At 45.0% G+C, this 22,984-nt stretch overlaps 1 protein-coding gene across 3 annotated transcripts in view; it reads left to right on the top strand.

Annotated features, from left to right (window-relative positions):
- Positions 1 to 22,984, top strand: part of CREB3L2 (cAMP responsive element binding protein 3 like 2) — a 187,887-nt gene that overhangs the window by 139,998 nt on the left and 24,905 nt on the right. For all 3 annotated transcript variants that reach the window (XM_036230849.1, XM_016122874.2, XM_036230850.1), the window contains 3 exons: positions 5,220 to 5,436; positions 19,114 to 19,289; positions 20,652 to 20,739. In XM_036230849.1, coding sequence (XP_036086742.1) covers positions 5,220 to 5,436; positions 19,114 to 19,289; positions 20,652 to 20,739 — 481 coding nt within the window. The remainder of the gene's footprint in view (positions 1 to 5,219; positions 5,437 to 19,113; positions 19,290 to 20,651; positions 20,740 to 22,984) is intronic.

The following is a 22,984-nucleotide window of genomic DNA, read 5'->3' on the forward strand; positions in this document are numbered from 1 at the left end:
CAGGCAATTTAGGGCAGAAGGTAGGCAGCTTAGTGCAGGCCTCCCTGAGGCATGGCTTGCACGAGCGGTCCCTTTTTAGAAACAGCTGCTATGCTGTTTTTAAATTTGAGCCCAGTTAGCCACAGGAGCCCTTCTTGGTGGGTATCTTCTTTTTGGTGGCCAGCAGGTATTAGATGCATTACATGCATTATTTAATTTAATCCTTACAACAGGAAGCTGGTACTGTTGATTGATTTCTTCACTTTACAGGGGGAGCAAACGGAAGTTTTGAGAACTGAAGGATCTTGCTCAGGTTTGCACAGCTAGGAGTCCAGATTCAAATTCAGGGCTGTCTGGCTCCAAAGCTCCCTTATTATAATGTCATAAGGAATTCTATTAAGGTTGGAAGGAAATTATCATGTATTAGAATAAGAGAAGACAAGACTTTATAGGATGGTTGGGGCCAGATTGGAGGATATTAAATGCTGGGTTTTTAATAATGGGAAGACAAGATCTTGACATGGGTTCTTAAAGGAAGTTGCTAAGCATCTTCACTGAGGTGAGTGAGAAATATTCACATCATGAAGCCAGGGCTTAACTCTGTCAGGCTGCTTCCAACTCAGAGATTTTGTGATATTATGTAGAACTTTATAGCAGAACTGTGCACTGAGGACAAGTAAATACCTCCATCCTCATGTTAGTGTTACCAGGAGCCTCTCCATTTAACAACCCCCTGGCACTTTGTACACTTTCTGTGTGGAAGACTGACTGTTCCTGGTGGAAGTGTGGATGGGCTACCACTAAGTCTTTTTTTTTTTTTTTTAATTCCAGTCTCCCAGTTGTCAGCTTTTGAGGCTGACTTAAATGAGGCCGCATGCTGTGGTAGATGGCGTATGGGCTTTGGAACTGACTGGATTTGGGATGAAATCTCAATTCTGTCTTTTGTCATTTGTGCAACCACAGCCCTGGACAATGTACCTAACTACCCTGAGCCCCAGTTTTCTCATCTAAAAGTGGAGACATTTCTACCTTATAGGAAAGCACCTAGTTCATTCTCTGGAAGTCTAATATGTCAAGCACTTAGTCCATTAGGTGAGCCTGGCACCTGCTCCTGTCAACATCACCATCGATGATGTCGACACCATGTTTTTATGTTAAGTTTTCTCCATGCAGTTGGATTGTGAAGGTCGAACACCTCTTTCCTAGGACAAACAATGTGGAGAAAGTTCAGCCAATCTGAAACGAGTGGACCCTAGTTCAAGGTCTAGCTCAAACAGTAGGTGACTGAGATCTTGGACAGTGGGATTGTTGTGAGCATTGATTGATGAGAAAGCTATAAAAGTACTTTGTAAATCCATGAAGCTTGACTAAACTGTTAGGCAGAATGATAAAATGCTATTATGGCCATGTCCTTGAAAGAATTCAACTAAAGTTTTATAACCCTCGGGTTCACGTGCATAGTCCTTTGGCGAAGCGTATGCAGGATCCAGAGAATCTCCCTTGTCCAGTCTTGCTTTGCTCCTTTTTCTGGTGTTTGGCCTCTGAGACCACACGCCCTTCTCTCGCTGGCTGGCACTAATGATGGCCTGATCCTGGCCTGGTCCCTGCACCAGTGGTGGGGTGTTGACCGGTCTGCTGAGCCCTGAAGCCCTCAGCTGCCAAAGAGACTCAGCTGGAGCTAATCTTCTGGGCTGAGTCACAGCATCTGGTTGGGACAAGTTGGGCATATCTTTTTAGTCACGAGAATCTCCCCAGGAACTCTTCAGTACTCACCGCTTGCTAGTTCCTAAGTGTGTGGGGTGGTTAGGCCCAGTCAGTCCCTTCTGAAGAGGTTCTTTTTCCAGAGGGGAGATTATCATAATGCACTGGATAACAACTGTGAGTTCTTCAGGAATGCCTATCATTTAGGGCTAAATTGTTTGGTAACGTGATAATTATTACAAAATCCAAAGTAGGGGGAGTTCGGGATGGCTAGCCGAGTCAGAGGAGGTTTATTATTGGTTATCCAGGGGATGTTCATGAAAACATTCATTAGTGCTGCACAGGAGAAAGAAAACAGTGTCGGCAGAGTGGTCCAGCCTGGCAGCGTCCATGGGAGAGAGGCTTGCCTCTCGGGACAGCGGGATTCCAGAGGTTTAGCAGGGCCAACACCGCTGGCCAGGGTTGACATTGTAGGTCAGGGGACAGGATCGTGGCTTGGAAACACAGGAAATGTAAGTTCAGCTCCTGCCTTGCATCTCACACTCTGTGTTATTTATTTCTCTTTTCGGTTGTTACCTTATGTTTAGACTTGAAAGGAACTCTGTCAGACACCTGCAGAATATTCACCCTCAGGCAACCAGTAAATTTGCCTTTGGAGAGCCGCTTAGGAAGTCAGACCCTGACCCTGTAGTCAGAACACCTGGATCCTAATCTTAGCCTTGCAGCTGTTTGTCTCCTCCCTACTTGGGAGCTGGTCAGAAATGCAGAATCTTAGGACCATTAGACTCGTTGAGTCAGCATCTATGTCTTAAGATCCCCAGGTGATTCAGAGCACATAAAAGTTGGAGAAGTGCTGACCTAAGTGGTGAGTCAGGGGAGGCATGGGCTTTTTCTTTCGTTATTTATTATTTTATATCCCCAGTGTCTGTTTAAAGGTTAGCAAATGGTAGCTGCAAAATCCAGGACTCTTCCTCTGACTTGGGCAGATCTGAACTTCTAGGAACTTTGTAAACTTCTAGAGACTTAATTATAAAGTGGTGTAGAGGAAGAGGTGGTGAGTGGAGATGGGTCAGCCTGCAGTGGTTGAAAAACCTAAGTGAGCGTTAGAATCATACGTACGTGGTGGTGGTGGTGGTTTTAATACAAATGCCTTTGACTAAGTCAGTTCTCTGTAGGTGGGTTGCAGGATTCATATTTTTAAAAAATTTCCCTTCATGGTTAGGAATGTTTATTACAGTATCATATATAATAATGAAATCTTTAACCACCCCTCAAGAGGAAATGGATAAATATAATGGAATATAATTTAGAAGTTGAAATGAATGAAATAGAGCTACATGTATAAAAAAGAATAAATCTAAAAAATTTTTTTTGAAGAATAAAGTTGCAGAAGGATGTGTGTGGTATGGTACTATTTATTTAAAGTTAAAAAATTCATACGTGTGTAATGGAAACATACATGTGTAGTAAAAGCGTAAAAGACTTGAATGGGAGTGATATACACCAAGTATAGTAGTTAATTTGGGGACAGAAAAAGAGGAATGCATGGAAATTTTAACAGTCCCTTCCTGTTTTACTTCTTTAAAAAGAAACAAAGAGTAAAGGAAAAATGATTGCAGCAGAAAACATGAAAAATAAGATTTTTCCCAAAGGAACGAATATATAATTATGCAGGGTAGCGTTCTCTATAATTTTTCTGAAGGCTTAAAATATTTTATTATAAAACGACTGAAACAAAACTTTCCTGGTAATTGCAATGCAGACAGTTGGCATTTGGAAGTGGTTCATTTAGGCGCTCTGAGGACCTTTCCGTTCTGTGTTTGCACGCAGAGAACTCTCTCCCCGCCACCTGCTCGCTCTCCTGTTCTCATAGGTGACTGATGCCTATTTGGACGTGCCCAAGGCCTGTGGCTTCCCCGCATTCTGCCCCGATGACAGGCAGCCGTTTCTGTGTGTGATGCTGGCGGAACCCACCAGTCTAACTGCTTTAAGGACCTAGCCCGCAAGGGCCTCCTCTCTGTCGTCTGCTTCTCTCCTTTGTGAAAGGAGGGGGTCTGTCTTTCCACTGCCCAAACCTTAGAGCTGTAACCCGGGGGTCACCTCCTGCTTTCCTTTCCCCAAGCTACAACCGTTTTCATGACACCTTCCCCGACACTTCAGTTCAGCGATAGGACTCATTCATGTGAATCCCAAGAGTTTCACTGCCTACCCTAAGCATCACCATTTTCAATCGGTTCTCTTATTGCTCTATCTGTTTTTTGTAACTTCCTTTCTATACCAGAAGTGTCCATGAAGTTTAATCAGTGAGGATGACACATGTTAGTCTGTGACTCAGGGGAAGTGGCTCTAATGGCTGGTGTCAAAATGGACTTTTAAATTGAATCGAATTGAATTGAATTGAATTTTTCTTCTTCTTGATATACTCTGTAGAGCGGTTCTAAATCAAGGACGATTTCACTTCCCCAGGGACAATTGGCAGCGTCTGGAGACATTTTTCATCCTCAGAACTAGGGCAGTGCTGCTGGCATTGAGTGGGTAGAGGCTGGGGATGCGGCTGAACATCGGTACCACACAGCATAGCCTCGCCCCGTAACAAAGAGTTACCCAGCCCAGGGTTATGAAACCCTGCTTTGCAGGCCCTCGTCCCATGGACATCCCTCTGTCAGTGACACTCAGGGGATGGGGCTGCAGCTCCTTTACTGGGGGACGGAATCCCTGGGAATATGTGCGCAGAACATTGCTGTGTCTTCTTCATGGCCCGGCGGGGGCCGGGGAGTTGGCTATGTCAGAGATGGAGGGCGGGAAGAGGTTAAGGAGATTAAGGAAGAACTGGAGAGCAGTAAAGTCCAGGAGGTGGGGAGACCAGAGGGGAGCTGCCTCTGGTGCCTTTGAACTCGGCACCTTCCTATAAATAACACCATTATGCAATAGAAATACAGGATAGCTGTTTAAAAATATTCCCGAAGCAAAACGCATAGGTAGTTACAGTGCCGGCCTCCAGGGAGTCGCGCCGTCCTCTGTCCACACTCGTCTGCAGTGTGATTTTTGCTATTCCTCTCGTCAAGCAGTGGAGTCTGCTTTCCCACCTCATGATCGTGGGCTGGCCTTGTCACTCGCTTCGGGCCAAAGACTGGAAGGAGTGATGATGTGCGACCCCCGAGGCCATTAGGTTTTGGTTTCCTCCCTCGTGGAATGTTTCTACCCTCATGTGAGGACTCGAGCAAAAGGTCTAGCAAAAGGTTCAGCTGTCCCGGTCCAGCCCAGCGAACCTTCCAGCTCATTATGGTTCTACCGATAAACTTGGAAGAGATAAGCTTACTCACCCCGCCAACCCCACGGATTGGTGAAAAGTAATAAATTGTGGTTATTTTAAGTTGGCTAAAACTTGGGGTGGTTTGCTACACAGCCATAGATGACTGGACATTGTATATAAAGGACTTCATTCAAAGCAGTGGATGATGTATTTGCCTTAAAATATGTGTGTGAATATCAGATCATAGTCAAGAGAAACTGAGTTCTTCCTCCTTTGTTTCCTGTAGCACTTCTCAGAACTCCTGGATGAGTTTTCCCAGAATGTCTTGGGTCAGCTCCTGAACGATCCCTTCCTCTCGGAGAAGAGCGTGTCGATGGAGGTGGAGCCGTCGCCGACATCCCCAGCGCCTCTCATACAGGCCGAGCACAGCTACTCGCTGTGCGAGGAGCCTCGGGTCCAGTCACCATTCACCCACGTCACTAGCAGTGACAGCTTCAACGATGGTAAACTCAGCAGGAGGGACACCTGGGGACTTGGCATCTTTGACTTGGAGCTCCTTGAGGGTGGTGGGAGTGTGCGTTATTTATTGTCAGGGCCCACGTTAAGCACCTGCCTACCTACACTGCGTAAGGCCTGGTGCGTGGGCTGTGGGGAAATGCCATGCAGAGAGGCCCGGGACACGTTTCCCTACCTGAGGCCATGTTCTCTGGGAACTTGCAGTTCCCGAATGGTAATAATTGCTTTCTTTGACCTTGTGGATTGGACAGCACAGTGACCTTTTGCAAATCAGGATAGCCTGTTGATAATTCTAGTAAGTCCATTGTTTCAAGAGGACAACTTTTTTTTTTTTGGATGAGGAAAACTTTTGATAACCACTCTTATCCGCAGAAGCTTCTTGAGCATCCTCTTAATCCATTTCAGCATGTTCCATTGACCCCCTGTCCTCCCACATACACGACATCTTCGTGAGCATCCCCAGACTTTGGTGACTCTTTCATGTCCATCGTCGATGCCATTGTTACGGTGTGCGTCGAAGGCCTGGTTTTCATGGTCTTATGGACGTTGAGATGTTTTGACCATTACTCTGTTGGCCTTTAACTGGTATATGCTGCATCCTCCCAACTCTCTAAGTTATTCGTGCCTTTTAAATTTAATTTTCTATGTTTTCTCAGAAGTATAACCAGCTATTTTAGTACCTTGAGTAAGTTTCAAAACTACATTCTCTAACCCTAATTCAGCATATCCCTTCTTCTCATAGGAAGATGGTGTGGTGGGGGGTGGTCACTAGCTCGACCTCCTCTGGCCTGACCTGGCTGTCCTCATCCTCTCCTTATACCACTGTACATACAGCGGCATCTTGTGAAGTGGTTACGTACAGGACAATTCCCTCATGCTTCGCTTTGGTTGAAGGCAAATGCCTGTATCTCCTTCTTCAAAGAGGGAATTCGCTTTGTGGGGGAATCCCCTCCTCTAATTGGGGCCCTTAGATCTACTACTAGCCTCTAAAAGAACCAACTATGGGACCAACAAAACATCATATCACGGGACAGAGAGTGCTGTAGGTTTTTTCTTTTCCACCTCAGATACGTCCTTCCTTTGAATAGAAGTGTCCTGATCGGCAGCCCGGGAAATTGGGCCTTATATCCTCAGTGAAGGGATCCCCAGATCTGTGAGTGGTCTCTTTCTTGGCTGGGTCCTGCTGGAGCCTTAACTATATGCTCAGATTTTTCCTGGCAAGAAGTTAAGCGTATATCTGAATCCTTCTTCTCAGTAGTTTGTCCACTTTCTCCGCCTCAGATCAGAAAGTGTTGAGGGGAAGTCTCTCTGGAAGGAAGGGAGGAAGTAGAACTAAAATAATCTGAGGCTGTAGAGTTGCGAAGGTAAAATGAGATGATGTGTTTAAAGAAACTAGGAGAATGCCCACCACGTAGCATTTCGGTAAATCATTTTTTTTTTTTCCGTCTAGCCTCTGCTCCTCTTTCTTCTCCTACTGGTGTAGAGTCGTTATTGATTGCTGTCGTTTTTCTTTCTTCTTCCTTTCTTTCGTTTCTTGTCTTTTTCCACTTTCTCTTCCCCTTCTCCTGCTCTCCCTTTCCCCCCTCCCTCAATTCTTATTAAATTATTTTCAGGAATGAGCTCAATACAAACTTAGGAATATGGTCTCTGTGATGACTAAATGCTTCTCATTCGTGTCACTATATGGAGGAGGATTTTAGCCACTCAGCCTTCTGGGTTTCAGCTTAGGTAAATTCATGCAATTTCTGTGTTGGCTTTATTATTTTTAAGAGTGGACTGTAGCTTTACATGTAAATTGGACTAAATTACCTTTAAGATTTTTTTCCCGTCCTGAGGTTCTGTGTGAGTACGGTTTCTGTGTAACATTTGCACCTGCCTTTGCTCATGGTCTTACCCCATACTCTCTTTTCTGCTTTGTCTGTTTTGCCTACAGTTCTTTTGATACCTCTATTTTAAGGCCTACTTCCTCCGTGGAAGGCAGGTCCAGTACCTCTTGTATTAGATACTGGAATACAAGTTAGTTATCTGTTGCTGTGTAACAACTCTCCCCAAATTAATGGCTTAAAGCAATAATAATCATTGATTACCTCTCCCGATTTCTTGGATAAGGGATTTAGAAGTGGCTCGGTTAGATTCCGGTTCAGGGTTTCCCATGACGTTGAAATCAGACGTTGGCTGAGGCCATAGTCATCTGAAGACTCTTCCGGGATTAGAAGGTCTCTTCCAGGGTGGCTCCCTGACGTAGCTGGCGGTTTGATGCTGGCACATTTGTTCCTCAACACGTGGTCCTCTCCACGGTGCTACTTGTGAGTCACCGCGGCATGACAACTGGTTTCCCAAAGAATGAGGGATCCCAGAGGCCACGGCTGGAGCTGAGATACCTTTTCTGACCTAGCCCTGGAAATTATTCTGTCATTGCCATGGGGCAGTCCTGCTTCACTGTGGCAGGGGACCATGCGAAGATGTGAGTGAGTGCCGGAAGGACGGGATCACTGGGAGATGTCCCGGAAGCTGCCACACTTCTCATCGTGTGGTGTCTGTAAAGGGATTTCTTCCACGTCTGAACCCTTTTATCACGTGTTATCAGTGCCTTATGGTCTAGCCATTCTTCCAACCAGTGGTTCCTGAATTGTTAAGGGCAAAGGTAGGGAAGACTGAAGCGTGTTCCTGACCTTTGGCAATGGCAGCAGGGTGGACACCTGCTCTGATCTCCCATTGCTTGTCCTCTGACACTGGGCTGCATTTGACAGGTTTCTTGATTCATAGCAGTTGTCTTGTATAGGCTCAATGGCAAGTAGAAGTAGGTGTTTTATAAATGCTTTGTGATTCATTTTTACAATTCATTCCAAAGCTGTTTATGGAGTACCTATCTTGTACTTAACCTTCCAGGGACTGTTCTAAGCATTAGTGGGTAAAGGAGTAAACACAGCTTATAAAGATCTCTGCTTCATGGAGTTTACATTCTAGGATTTGAGGTGGGGAATAGAAAATAAGGAAAAAATGAAATATACAGTGTATTGTTAAATGATGATCAGTGATACACAGAAAAAAATTTCAGAAAAAGGGATTGGGGGTTTCTAGGGGGGAGTGTCTTAGTCCAGCCAGGCTGCTGTAACAAAACACCACAGACTCGATGCCTTATAAACAACGGAAATTTATTTCTCACTGTTCAGAGGCTGGAAGCTTGAGATCAGGGTGCCAGCATGGTCCACCGAGGGCTTTCTTCTGTGTGTAGATGTCAAATTCCATCCTCACAGGGCAGAAGGGGCCAGGGAACTCTGTGGGTCTCTTTTATAAGACACTAATCCCATTTATGTGGGTTCCACCCTTATGACCTAAGCAGCTCCTAAAGGCCTCACCTCCTAATATCATCACCTTGGGGGTTAGTATTTGTACATACGAGTTTTTTTTTTTTTCTGGGGAGGGGACACAAACATTCAAACCATAGCAAGGGGAAGTTGCAAATTTAGGGAGGCTAGACAGGAAGGCCTTTCCTTGAAGGTAACATTTGAGTAAAGATCAGCAGGAGATGCAGGAAAGATGTTTCCGGAAGAAGCTTCTAGGGAGAGGAAACAGGAAGTGCAGAGGCCCTGGGGCGGGAGAGGGAGCATGATAACCGTGTGCCTATACTCTGTATTCAGACAACCAGCATTTAGAATATGCAGATTAAAGATGATCTAAACAATCCAGCAATCTAACTTTTCCCCATCCACATGTTTGTCAAACACCTACTGTGTGTTGGGCATTGACTTAGATACACGTGGGACATAACAGTGAAACTTAGATTCTGCTTACACGTAGCTCAGCCTGGTGAAAATGCAGTGAACCCAATCACTTTATCAGGCAGAATGTGAGCAATGTCCCAAGGCGAAGTTAATGGTAGAAGTTCAGAGGAGAGAGGGCGCAGACATTGAAGGTCACAGGAAAAGTTGCAAAAGAAAAAAAGGCAGAATTTATTTGGGCCTTGAAGTGTTGAATAGAGTTAAAACAGTGGCAGTGATTGGAGGAAAGTAGATGACGAGGGCATCGATCTTTGCCAAATAAAGATCCCTGGAGAAACGAGTGAAAATAAGCAGATTTCCAAAAGTTCAGGGCCCCCTTCACTTCCGTGATGACACAGTTTCCTTGTTTTTTAATTCTAGTCAATATAAATGCAACGTAATGGAACTCATGGGCTCCACCTATGCTAATAGCTTAGGGAGAAGAGAAATAATTCGTCTGTCTTATCCTGGAAGCCTTTCTTCTTATTAGACCGAAGCACACATCACTCAGTCCCACCAACTGGCTCCATGCTCCATTTATAGACCCTTCGCTGCAGTGGGCTGTGCTAGTTCTTTGCTGAGAATAGGTACAATGTGTCAGATATATTTTGTGAAGAGTCTTCTGACCCACAGTTCATCTTTGTTAAGTACCAGTTTTTCCCTGAGTAAAAGCTGCCTTCTTTTGCCAGCGAAAGCACTTTCATTAGTAGGAATAAGGAACCTGGGGAGTAACTGGCTGGGATGTGTGAAATCAGAGTTAGCCAGTGGGAAGGAATGGGGCGGGGGTGGGAGGGCACTTTGTCCACATTTTAGCTTCAGTTGTGTTTCTGAGTTTCATGGATGGCCAAATGTTGGGGAACAGAATTATTTTATTCATTTGAACCCCATTTTACATCCTCCTTAAATCCACAAAGATCCCAAGATCATCATGCTAAGCGAAATAAGCCAGACAGAAAAAGTCGAGGACTACACGATATCACTTATATGTGGGATTTAAACATAAAAGCAACAAACAAACATGACAAACAAACAGAGACTCATGGACATGGACAACAGACTAGTGGTTTCCAGAGGGTAAGGGGAAGAAGAGGAAGGTAGATGGGGCAAAAGGGTCAAATATGTGGTGACAGAGAGAAGTCTGACTACGGGCAGTGAACATACAATGCAATACATATGTGTCTTACTGTTGAATTGTACACCTGAAACTTGCTGGATTTCGTCAACCAATGACACCATAATAAAAATAAATAAATTAAAAAAAAATATATTCCTCTCAAGCTGAGTTCTCCATTGGAGGAAGATGATAGTTCTTTCGTCGAATAGCCAGCATTTAAAAAATCTTTTCACATTGAATTTAATATTCTTTATCTCTTGCATTGGAAAAACGGCTTAAGCAAAACTAGCAGTTTCTAGTGTTGGATAGTGAGTATTTCATTATACCTTGGAGAGCCAGTGAATCAGATCATTTTGTCCAGTTTTTCTTAGATTAAATGCGGTTCTTCCATCATTGCTTCTAAGCCTGAAACAAAGTGATAAAATAAACACTTCGAGTAGACATTCTTTTCAAGTTTATTAGGATTTTTCTTTTCTTTTTCTCCCTCTTCCTCCCCTTTCTCCTCTCTCTTTCCCTTCTTCCTTCATAGTTCTCTCCCTGCTAAGTCTTCCCTTCCCTCTGCCTCCCTCCTTGAACCCCAGACCAATTATTTAGGGCAAATGTGGGTGTCGTCATCCTGTTATCAGTATCATAGATCTCAGATGGACTGCAGACCCCTAAAATCATATACAACATTTGGGGCTTTCAATATTTGTCAACCTTTCTGCTGAGTGTGCATTTATACCTTTTTTTTTTTTTTTTTTTATCTTCAAATGAATCTGTGACTCCTCCATACACCACCAATGCTGGGAAACAGTGGTCTTGGATTACGTAGGAATCATCTATCTTCAGGGCTGAATTCATAGACTCCTTTGAAACCCTTGAGCTAGAGCATTTCATGTGGTTCAGCAACCACAGGAGCCAGTCCTAGGAATGTGGGCTCAGCCTTCAAAATCCCAGGAAGACGTCTTACATCCAGCTCTTACAAACTTCCGGGATTGGCTGGTAACCAGATGCTAAGCAGAGTTTTCTGTTTTTTTTTTTTTTTTTTTTAAGTAGCTTAAAGAGATTAGCAGAAACATCCAAGTAAAATGTAAAATGTCTGTGGCTATTTTTATGCTTTCACTGAGAAATAAAAGTTTATATTTCAATGGCCACGCCTTACCTTGTGGTAACAAGGAGGGATCTTCATGAGTCATAGTCATGTCCCTATGTAGTAAATTGGGGTGCTAAGTATTCATTTGCTTTGTTCCTTAATTTCAGTCTTCTTCCTAGGAAAAAAAACTTAGTAATGCTGGACGAAGGCTGTTTGGACAGAACTAGACATGGCTCCTGCCCCCAAGATGACACAAGAACAACTTAGAAAAAAATGTAAACTATCAACAGACTCAGCATAAAATATACTAATACAGGAGTGGTCTAATACAGTATTTGCACAATGCACAAGTCAAAGTAACTTTATTTTGGGTGGAATAAGGGACTGTAACTGTGGCAATTTCAGGTCCAGAGAGGCGGGGCCAGGAACATATTAAATAATAACTATGTTCATTCCGATTAAGCTAGTTGGGTTTTTAGAGCTAGCAGGGTTAAGAAGTGGTTAGTTAGGCTAGTTTAATATCCACTCCAAAGTTATGGAGCTGTTTTCACAGACGAGAATGAGAACAGTGGTCTGTGAGCTATCGAGGAGCAGGTGCCGCTAGTATGATGGACGTAGCTTGGGGGAATTGGGACAGCCTAGAGGGAGGCAAAGACTCGAGGTTGTAGGTATCAGGAACGTGGGATAGAGTTTTTTGGAGACTAGAAGAAAATCATGTCGCGTGGTTGATGATGCCAGACCAGGGAAGGCATGCGTGGAGATAGGGATGCTAGGAGAAATGGAAAGGTGCGTAACGGGCACAGCAAAGAAAAAAAATGAATTTTGAAATGCTTAGATGAAACCCGCAGCAGGATTAGCACACGATCAGATGTGCTCCGTCAAGCAGAGATGAGTCATAATGACGCAGGTTTCCCGTTTGCAGTGTCGGAGACATCTCGCTGTTGAAATGTTCCCAGGAAATGGGACCCAAAGGAAAGTCACAGAGGAGTGATGGATCTCTGTGTCTTCATCACGTTTGGTTTGAGCTATGACGAGAGCATCAATCAATCTGAGCCATCTCAGCAGGGCTAGATTCCGGGTTAGAAAGGAAGAGGTCCTTGTCCTTTCCCTACAGAGAGTAACTGGGCCCCCTCTGACATGGTGGGCTAAAGAGCCTGATGTGCGTAGGCTGGAACTGTTGCCCTCTCAAGCCTGAAGCCTGGGTTTGTGATATATGCTCTTTGCTATTCATCACCTTTTTGGGTGTTACTTTTTATTATTTTTTTCTAACAAGTGCAAAGATAATGATGCTTCTCATTTTTTTTTTTTTTAAGCGAAATGACGACTTCTTTGCCTGCCTAGCCATTGCAATGCTAGAGTAGAAAGCAATGTTTACCTCTATCTAGCAATTAAAATTACTTTGGATATTCATGGGAGTCATAACTTCAGTGAAGAGAAAATTATTGCTAAATAAATCTTTTGAAACTTTTTTCTGCAGATATTTGTAATTTATACTGTAAACACAATATCCTGCAGAAGGACCCGAGGTGCTAAAAGCAGAACACTGGTACAATATAGTAGTTACTTTCTAGAGTCCAGTTGCCCAGGTTTGAATCTGAGCTCTGCCATTTAGGAATCGTGTGATCTTGGGCAAGTTGCTTACCTCTTGTATCTCCCTTTCCTGACCTTTAAAATGGGAATAATAATATTTCTTTCCTTATACTGTTGTAGGGATTAAATGAGTTAATACGTATTAAGTAAGCATTTAGAACAGTGCCTGGCAATTAGTAGGCACTAACTGAATATTAGCCATTATTATTATTATTATTATTGCCTTAATGCAGATTACTGCAGAATTAAACACATAATTTACCTAGTGGCTACAATATGCGTGACTGGAATGAGGCAAAGAGGTTCTGTGTCCACAAGCACAGAAAGAACACAGAGCGGGGACAGCGTCCGCAAGAAATCGTGCCGATCACAGGTGCCTGGCCAATATCTGGAAACATTTAAAACGGCGTCAGGCGTAGTGAGCACGGAGTGTTTCAGCTGTTATTGGTTGATCTTAAACTGGAATTTTTTTACCTCATGAACATTAGATTAGAAGTCTGTATAAACAAAGGTAAGAAGTATAGAAAGAACCAATATTACACCTTTTGTAGCGACTAATTACGGGTTCAAAATCACATTAATTGAAGAATAATCACTTTTGGCTAGAGACCTGTTTAATCATTGATCTCTTGAGAAGCAGTATACCGGAGTGGCCATGCCCTCCGGCTGTGGAGGTGGTTTGTCTGAGTGTGAAGCCCAGGTCTGCCATGTACCGGCTGCTTAACGTTGGGTGAGTTACTGAATCTCAGCGTTTCCTTGTCTGTAAAATAGGGATAATAGTAGTTTGTTGCTTTACACGGTTGCTCTTGGGATTGGATTAATTATCATATGTAAAGCGCTTAGAACAATATTTAGCACAGAGTGAACACTCATAGGTGTTTGCTGTGTTACTGTTATCAGTCCCTCCTCCTGCCGCTCATGACTGAAGGTTCTTTCAGGGCTAAGTCACCCAGGGAGGGGACCACGCGGCAGACAGGCCTCTGGCTTCCATCTGAATATGTAGTGGGCCGAAGGGTAATATGATTCTAACACATTCAACTGAAGTCTCGCCCCTCTCCTCGCCTCCGGAATCCAGACTTAACCATTTTCCTCGAAGAAATTTTTACATTAACAACCGGTCAAGATTTGCCAGCTCCTTTGAAAAATTTCAAAGGGCAAACACAGTTAGCAAATGCCGAGGGATTCAGATGAAGCATACTTACTTAATTTACAAAAATTTCCTTTCACTTTGGACATGTTCTATAAATAGCAAATGGATATATATGTGGGTATATCCCATAAGTGACATTTGTCCCATGCGATTGCTCCTTTTAAGAGTATGTGCACACATGCACTTTGTATGGACGCATATGTACATGTGTGTTCGTGTGTATATATATATACACATATAAGTAACAAATATATAGTGTAACATTTATAAAGATACCCTGGACTCCCAGTTTAGAGTGTAGTACCCCCCTCTCCAGGAATCGGTATCTGTTCCTTGCGGTCATTTACGCAGGACGCAGGGAAGTGATGGAGGGTCTGCATTTTGGCGTTGCCTCTACGCTGGCTTTGATTGCGTGTCTTCCGGCCCCTCTGTCCCCCGTGCTGTGTCCGTGATCTCGGTGTCTATCCCCACGGCTCATCATCGCGCCGTTTTGCCCTCGAATGTGAAGGACTTGCTCATCGTCACGAGTCAGTGGCTTGTTTTTATTTTCTGGCCAATAGCTAGGTGGTGGTGCTGAGGGAATGTGCCAGGTTCATTTGACCTTTGACCGGAAGTTCTTTAAATAAACTCGGATGATATGGCAGTGAACCCTACTCCCCATACTATGCGCTCCTGACCTCAGTGGGCGATGTTTCCCATCTGAAATGGCATATAAACAATTTAGAAAAAAAATTAAAAAAAAATATATCTGAACTTCAAGCTTTGGAAATTAGAGGGTATAGAGTGTGCGTACTGACACTTGCTTTTGTAGTTTAGCCGACGACGCAAATATCTAAGGATAATTCCAGGTCTAAGCCATGGTGGCCGTACTAATCTTTTGCCCATAAAATAAAAATACAAAAATAAAGTCATGCAGAAAAATGATAATACATCCTATTCATCTCCTTTTACTCTGCCCTTTGTTAACCCCCTACCTCATAGGTTACGTTTGTCATTTTGTTTCCTCTGGTTTGGTATTTATTTCCACTGAGGGACAGAGTATAAGCCAACGCCCAGTAGTTTAGAATGAAAGCTCTTTTCTCTAATTTCAACCACTACTGGAATGTTGCTGTCACCAGGCTTCTCACTGGCTGACTTTCTTCTCTTAAGTCATTTGTTTTATGATGTAACTGGTAGGTCTAATCACTCAGCCTACAAATATGTGTTAATATGGTTCACAGGTGATGGTTTAGAGGAATTATTATGGAGACGAAGTATAGCTATTTTGTTGCAATAGACTCTGATGTCATGATTTACTATCTATCTTGCACATGCATTCAGCTATATTGTATCAGCCGACTATGGCATGGCATATTTTAAAAAACCCAAACTCATTAACTTTAACAACAGTCATTTATTATTATGGCTCATGTGTCTGTGCCTTGACTGGAGGTTGGTTGATTTTTGGGGTGGGGAGCAGCTGAGTGATTTTGCTGGTTTTAGCTAGATTCACTTACATGTCTAAAGCCGGCTGAGAGTCGGCTGATCTGAGCCAGGCTCATTTGGGGGTAACTCTATTTTATGTGTTTTTCATCCTTCTGACACATCCTTCTCACGTGATGGCAAAAGTACAAGGATGTAAGTCCAGTTGTGCAAGCGCATTTCAAGAGTCTGCTTGTGTTAGGAAGCTGGCATCCACTGGCCAAAGCGAGTCACGTAGCTGCTCCCAGGGTGGGGGGGACTCATCCATACGCAGTGGGAAGGCACTGCAGAGTTACCTGGCAGAGGACCTGGAGAGAGGGGAGGTGAAGAGCCGGAGCCAGCAATGCAATGTATCACATCCATTATGGTACTCTGACTCTGCAGAGTCGAAGGATGCCGAAAGGACCGGGGCTTCTAATCACCCCTCATCATCAGGCCTAAAGTAGCACAGGAAGAAGTAGACCATGTCCGAGTGTGACCATCCAGGGGCCATGTATTCCCAGGACGGGCAATTTAGAAATGGTATAAAATTAAAAAAAAAAAAAGGAGTCATACATGTTCTGAATTCTTCTTCAGAGATATTTTTGTTCTTTTGGACTATTTCCTTTCAATCTTCTTTTTTTCTATCATTTTCTTTATTAATAGTGTACGAATTCCATCTAGGTTTCCCCCTTTACTATTCTATCGTAAATCTTTGCTTTGTTATTAAAAAGGCTTAATACATGTAACATTGCTAGATACTTAAATGTTCCATCATTTAGGCACACCGTAATTCACTAACCTTGCTCTTGCTCTTTAATGTTTCGGCTGTTTTTAGTGTTTTGTGATTATACGTAAAGCTGTGGTGAGCACCTCCGTACACAAATCTTTACCCACAGGAGAAGTTGTTTTCTGAATGGGAAGAAGACTGATCAGGAGGGCGGAGATCTGGGTCCTGCCGCTAATTCGCTGTGTGATCGAGACCTGTGTGTCATTTTCTTCATCTATAAAATGACCTATTAGAGCTTGAGGGCCTTAAACTTCTAACTCAAAAGGTATCTTTCAAGACAGAAGACTAACTTGCTGTATTGGAGTGGAAGCATAAAGGTAATACCAGTTGTTCATCCTCAAAAAAAAGTTGAGGGGAAGAAAGATAGGCAACTTTTTTTTTGGGGGGGGGGCTTCTCATTAGGGAGAGTTCAGTTGTCTTTTAGAGAGAAAATTTGTTTCAAAGTTCAAATGCCATTGTTTGCCTGATACAGTATATATATATACACGTCTCTGATACAGCAATGATTATATATATATACACACATATATGTATATATATAAAATCATATATATATATATAAATATATATATAAAATTAAGAATATAAACTATCTTGACCTATTTTATGAATGTTTCTCTTTGAGAATGGCTTAGGTAGATTGGAAGAACCCGTTTCATTACCTGTCTTCATTTTGTTTTCTACATTTGTATGCGCTTTTTGTATTTATTTTTGCCTTTTCTTTTGTTTACCTTGCGACTTAAGTTTCATCGCAGTAATCATAATTTCACGGCCAGGGGATCTGACCTTATCCCGCAGTTTCCTGGTGATTGTGTGCGACCTTTTTCTCCAGGATGTCCCCCGACTGTTCATTTGAATATATACCGAGGCTGCATATTTCACTGTACTCTCTGCCAGGGATAAATATTGCTCAGTGTGGACAGGCCGTAAGCGTTAACTTCACAAAGCAGAGGCATCTGCGTGTGTCACTCTTGAACAGAGAACGTGTGATCTCTGCTCTCTCTCCGTCTCTCCAACCCTTCCCCAGATCCATCCTCAATGTGTCTTCCTTGCAGGCGACAGCCTTCCAGTTCCTCAGCCCCTTTGGGGAGGGACTTTAGCATCTTCTTTTGGCTCCTCCTCTGGCTGCTTCTCTCAACCAAGCCGAGTCGTCCATCTGGCCAGCAGAATTCTGTGTCAGCCGCAGTGTGGTCTCCCTTCTGTGGCTGCCATCAAAAGGCCCTTTGTCTCCTTGCCCTCCCCCTCGGCCAGGATGTGGCACGCGCCGCCAAGGACGGAAATTCCCTGTCACCGCCCTGCACTCAGCGGCTCCATGGAACTAGCTCGAAAAGCAAGTCATTTTCAGCCCACAGGAGTCTCCCCCGTCTTTATTTCACTTCAGGAAATAAATGGGGCTGGGGTGATTAAGTCAGGTATAAACTGGATTTAGGGGAAGATCCTTTTTCCTTGGCGAACGCGACGCTCACTTCTCCCTGTGTTTGAAGGAAGTGGCTCATGAGATATGATTTTCATAACTGCGAACTTCAGTTTTTAGCTTCTGTGCCCGCCCTTCCCGAGCCTTACGTGGTGAGCGTCACGTGTACCTTCTTGTGAGACAAGTTGAGTCCAGCTCTCAAGTGTAAATTCATTTCCTAATGTGGGCGACTTGGGTTCCCCGCGCAGCAGTGGTTCGCCGAGCACGTGGCGTGTGCATAAAGCACGGAGCACACACACCTCCGCGCATTCATTTTCGCCTCACCGTAGTAAAACCGGGGTTAGGTGACGAGTGCTGATTTGGGAGGACGTCTGGCTCGTTTTTCTTGTTCTGCGCAATCTCCTCGTCCTCTCCTTTCTTGCCTCCCTCCCTCCTTCATCAAGGGCCCTGCCAAGGCCCTTCCTAGCTCTGCAGTGACTCGGTGAGGATCGCGCAGCCGCTGTGTGGGTGCAGGGCGGGTACGCGTGACGTGGTGGCAGTGCCCCTGTCTGCCGTCTTGTCGCGGCGTCACCGGCCCCGGGCCGTGCGATGCCCACGGAAGCCGGCGGCCAGCCGAGACCCAGACTCGCCGCCACCCGGCCCTCCTCTCTGGATGAGCGCGTGGACCCTTTCAGCAAGAGGCAGGCGTGTGCTAGGAACGCCGAAGTTTTCCCGAGGGCTGAGTACAGTTCTGGAAGTTTAGGGTCAGGATGAGGCATACGTGGGCTCTTAAGAGGACAAAATACACGGAGTGAGAAGAAAAAATAAAGACAACAAAGAACTTGAGAGAAAGATAGAAATAACCTTCTATCTTTGATCCTCTCTCCTGAGACTCTGGTCACCAGCCATTTGCTTCTTTCTCTTTCTTATTTTCCAATGAGTGTATTTATTTGTTTTTGAATGGCTAATGCATTCGCTTGGTTTGAAAACCAGAAAGTACGAAACAGGACACACTGAAATGGTCCCTCTTGTCCTCTTCCCCACGCGCCCAGTCTCCTTCCTGCCTGTGCAGGAAGCCAAGTTTCCCACTTTGATGTGTGTCCTTCCAGAGTGTCTTTAGGCAGACGCACACCCAACCGAATGCAAGTATCGATTCTTACTGTGCCATTCGTTTCTTTATCCATCGATCTCCTCTCTCACATTCTCATTTCATTTCCTTTTATTCTATTCTCAATAATTCTTTGTTGGAGCTTTTTTTTTTTTTTTTTGAGCAGGATCAGTGGGCCTTTGTTTCACTTATGACCGAAGCCCTGAACCGGTTCCCATGCGGGCTTGTCCTTTTCCCCCACAGATGATGTGGAAAGCGAGAAATGGTACCTGTGCACAGACTTTCCTTCAGCAACCATCAAGACCGAGCCGATCACGGATGAGCCCCCCCCGGGGCTTGTTCCCTCTGTCACTTTGACCATCACAGCCATCTCCACCCCGTTAGAGAAGGTGGAACCTCCTCTGGAAATGAATACTGTGGTATGCTCGATTTTCATCCATATAAACAAAGTGGGTCAGAAAACATAGGTCTTCATTCTCCAATAAGACATTTAATCTTTTTGGAGCCAGTGGATGTATATGTTTAAGGATACATAGCTCCGTGTGTGTGTGTGTGTGTGTGTGTGTGTGTGTGTGTGTGTGTGTGTATCAAGGATGTGTTGAGTTGGTGTCCACATTGATTATACCACATCCTTTGATGACATCCAGAAAAATTAATAGCAAGTCTGAGTTCATTTTTTCTATAATTGCTGTTACAAAGATGGATTTCCGTAGTTAAAACCTTTCTCCATGGGACTGGTTTTGAAGCCAGATGATGCAGTCAGGCTCAGAGCGCCACGGCAACTGGGAAGGCTGGTTCCCGAGTCGTATTTTACTCTCTTAGTGTGATGCAGTTCAGGGACTTCCCTGTCGAGTCTTACTAAGTTACCCGTGGAAAACATAGAAATTTGGGATTTCTTCCATGCCGACAACAGGCAGAATTCCACCTTCTCTCTGGGCATTTCCGGCGTCGGCCGATGGACCAGAGTCACACTTGTGCACCTTTTTTACGGATGCTGGAAGCCAGTCCTCACTTTCAGTTAGAGCCTCAGGTGATAACGATGACTCTGCTGACGCTTCCTGGGCCCAATCTTCTCTGAGCAAGGCGCGGTCATCTGCCCGTTCAGGATGAGGTCACGCAGGAGCAGCAGAGCCGCCCGCCTCTCTGCGCACTGATCCTCGGAGCTGTTTGCAGTCAGCCTGTGAGAAGGCGCGGGCTGACACAGCACCTCCGCTCCTTGCTCAGCAGCCGCCCGAGTCTGCTCACTGCACTGGCTTTCTGGACAGGGTAGTAGTCTCCTCGCTCCACAGATGTTTTTAGTCCGCTGATTTTTAAGTATATTACTAGAAGGGTCAAAGTCCCGGCCTCGCTCCCTGTGTATGGGCCAGATACCTTTTCTCCTTTCCCTACTGAGTCGTCGATGGCTAGATGTCGTCAGCCATCAGGAAGCCATCAGGAAGCCTGGAGAGAATGGGCGAGGCGTGGTCCAACCTGTGCCCACTCCAGGACACGCTGGTACAGGCCCGTGGCCCTTTAAAAATTTGCCAGACCACTTTGTGATAAAAATGCCTTTATGTTACCATAAAAACAATAAAAAGAAGCCCTGGTTCCATCAGCTGTAACGTCAGCTTTGGCAATAAGCATGGATGGGGGTTGAGAGCGAAGCCACCTCCCTGTCAGAGAAGCCACCTATGCCTTGTCTGGCTCCAGAGAGGAAGACGCAGGTGGTGAATAGCTCCCCTGGGTGTTTCCGCGGGGCTGTTACTGGCTTTTAAAAACTGTGTTTGCAATCCTTCCTTTAGGTGGATTCGTCGTGCCAGACCATTATTCCTAAGATCAAGCTGGAGCCTCACGAAGTGGATCAGTTCCTGAACTTCTCTCCCAAGGAAGGTCTGTGTCCTCTCCCCGCGTCCCTCCGGGCCACCAGGTGTCGGTGCAGGGTCTGAAAGGAAAGGGGTTGTGGGAGGGAGTGCTGGGGTTCATTGCTCCCACATGAAATAGCTCTGTCCTTACAAACCTTGATTCTACATACAAATTTTGAAAGTCAAATTTCGTCTTCCTATAGATGTACAGGCTTAATTTTCAGCTAAATCTCTTAAGCTTATGTTTAGCCCAGCCGAGGTGACTTTTCAAAACCTTTAGAGACTGCTGAGACTTGGGTGCCGACGACGAACAGAACTACCATCCTCACGCCGTCCTGGTGGGGACCCGTGACTGTGGCCCAGCTCTCCGCCCGGGAGTGCAGATCAGCAGAGGCAAATAAGCTGACACCCCGCAGAGGCACCCATTTAAACGGCTCTAGCTTAAACCCTTTGCAAAGTGAATTCGCAATGTATCTGTCTGATCAATTCAGTGTTTCTAAAGGTTGATTCTAGACGACAGTAGACGACAGTAGTCGACGGAGCCTTCTGAATCATTCGTAGTGTTTATGCGTCTCGTGGGCTTCTCTTCATCCATTGGACGTTATCAGACTTTCACCTTTTTCTGTCTCTCTGTCAGTTTCTTTTGGCTTCTTTCTCGGGCTCTCATAGGAGGCCCGCTGTGAGGAATCCTGAATGCAGAACCGTATGTCACACGGAGTCCGTGAAGGCCTCTCTGCCTTGTTTATTCCGATCTTCCTGCACAGGTCCGGCTTATCTTAAGTCCGTGCCTTCAGCCACGCTGCCGCCTCCCGTTTCATTTATATAAGGATCGTTGGTTAGTATAGTCAACAAATAAATTCTTATATGCATTTGCCATAGAAATAGGTGTACATGAGCAGTTCTCATGGAAATATAGTCTGCTTTCATTCCAGGATTTGATGGTGACCATTTAATCAGGGTTGACACTTGCCTTCATTATCAGTAAAAAGAAGGATTAACTTTTTAAAAATTAATAGACTCCATGCTGAGACGGTATTTCTTTGCAGTGAGTGATATACGTTCTTGCCTTTCAGCTTAATATACGGCTGTAATTTCTTTCGTTTTTCCAACACCGGTTATTACTATCAAATACATCTTGTTCTTTTAATTGATGTGGCAATATGCTTCCGAGAGTGTCCTAACCGCACCAGCGAATCCCACGGTGGCTTCGGAATCTGGGGTCACTGGAGGAAAAGTGTCTCAAGAGTAAAGTAGACGGCAGGCTTTGCTCATTATCCTGGACAAACAGAGATCAGGAAATTCAATACCCTTGTCAGAGAGCTTGCTGACCCGGCCCTTCCAGTCACCTGGGACTGGCATTTCACGTGGTATTTGGAAATCCGAGACTGGGGCACCTGTGGCCAGGTCAGTCTCTTCATAGGTAGGAAAGAGGATATTCAAGCTTGTTTCACTTTTCCTGTCACTTTCTTTGTGTGTGTGGTGGGGGGTTGGCGAGGCAGTGGGGGGGGGGGCACCTTCTGCTTAGAAAGGACGAAAGGATTAGAGTAACCTGGGCTGTTTCAAGCGGAAGAGACATGTAAGCGTGAGGTCTCTTGGCTGGTTCTCCAGGTAACAGCACAGCGTGGCAGGCAGCAGGGCCCCCTATGGCTTAGTCTGCCTCTGTGTGGTGGTGTTGTTGTTGTTGTTTCTACCATTGCCGAAAGGTAAACTGAGGCATTTATAAATTTTTTGAGCAAAATTCATTCGAACCAGTCAGCGCCAAACTGGAAGTGGTGAGGAGCACTCCGCCAGCCGGAGACCCAGAAGAGACTTAAAGACGAGAGGCCGAGTGAAGTAGGGAGGTCACCCGGGCCTCAGCCTGAACCCTCGTTGGCGGTTCGTGATTGGTAACCTTTCGTGTTTCTAGTTCGTAACCTCGAGGCATTTACAGGCTCAGGGTTCGGTGTGCCTACATGGGCCGCCATGGCCTAGCGCCCCTCAGTCTAACAGCCTCCTCGGCCTCCTCGTTTAATTCCTTTAGCACCATCAGCGCACAGGTGTTCACGGCAATGGCGACCTTGGTTGACCCTCTCAGGACGCTCTGGGTGGGGTCGCTCTCCTTGGGAGAGTAGTCATGCCTCAGAAGGACCTTTCCCACTGCTGGCACGTCAGGCAGTCTCTGTTTGACAAAGAGGAGAGGACAGAGCTGAGGGCCTGTTGACATAAGAAACATCCGGACCTGTAGTCATTTTATGAGTTTATTCAAACTGATAACAATCGCTGGGAAGCAACAT

The sequence above is a fragment of the Rousettus aegyptiacus genome, unplaced genomic scaffold (assembly GCF_014176215.1).
Source record: "Rousettus aegyptiacus isolate mRouAeg1 unplaced genomic scaffold, mRouAeg1.p scaffold_m13_p_13, whole genome shotgun sequence".
Classification (NCBI taxonomy): Eukaryota; Metazoa; Chordata; class Mammalia; order Chiroptera; family Pteropodidae; genus Rousettus; species Rousettus aegyptiacus.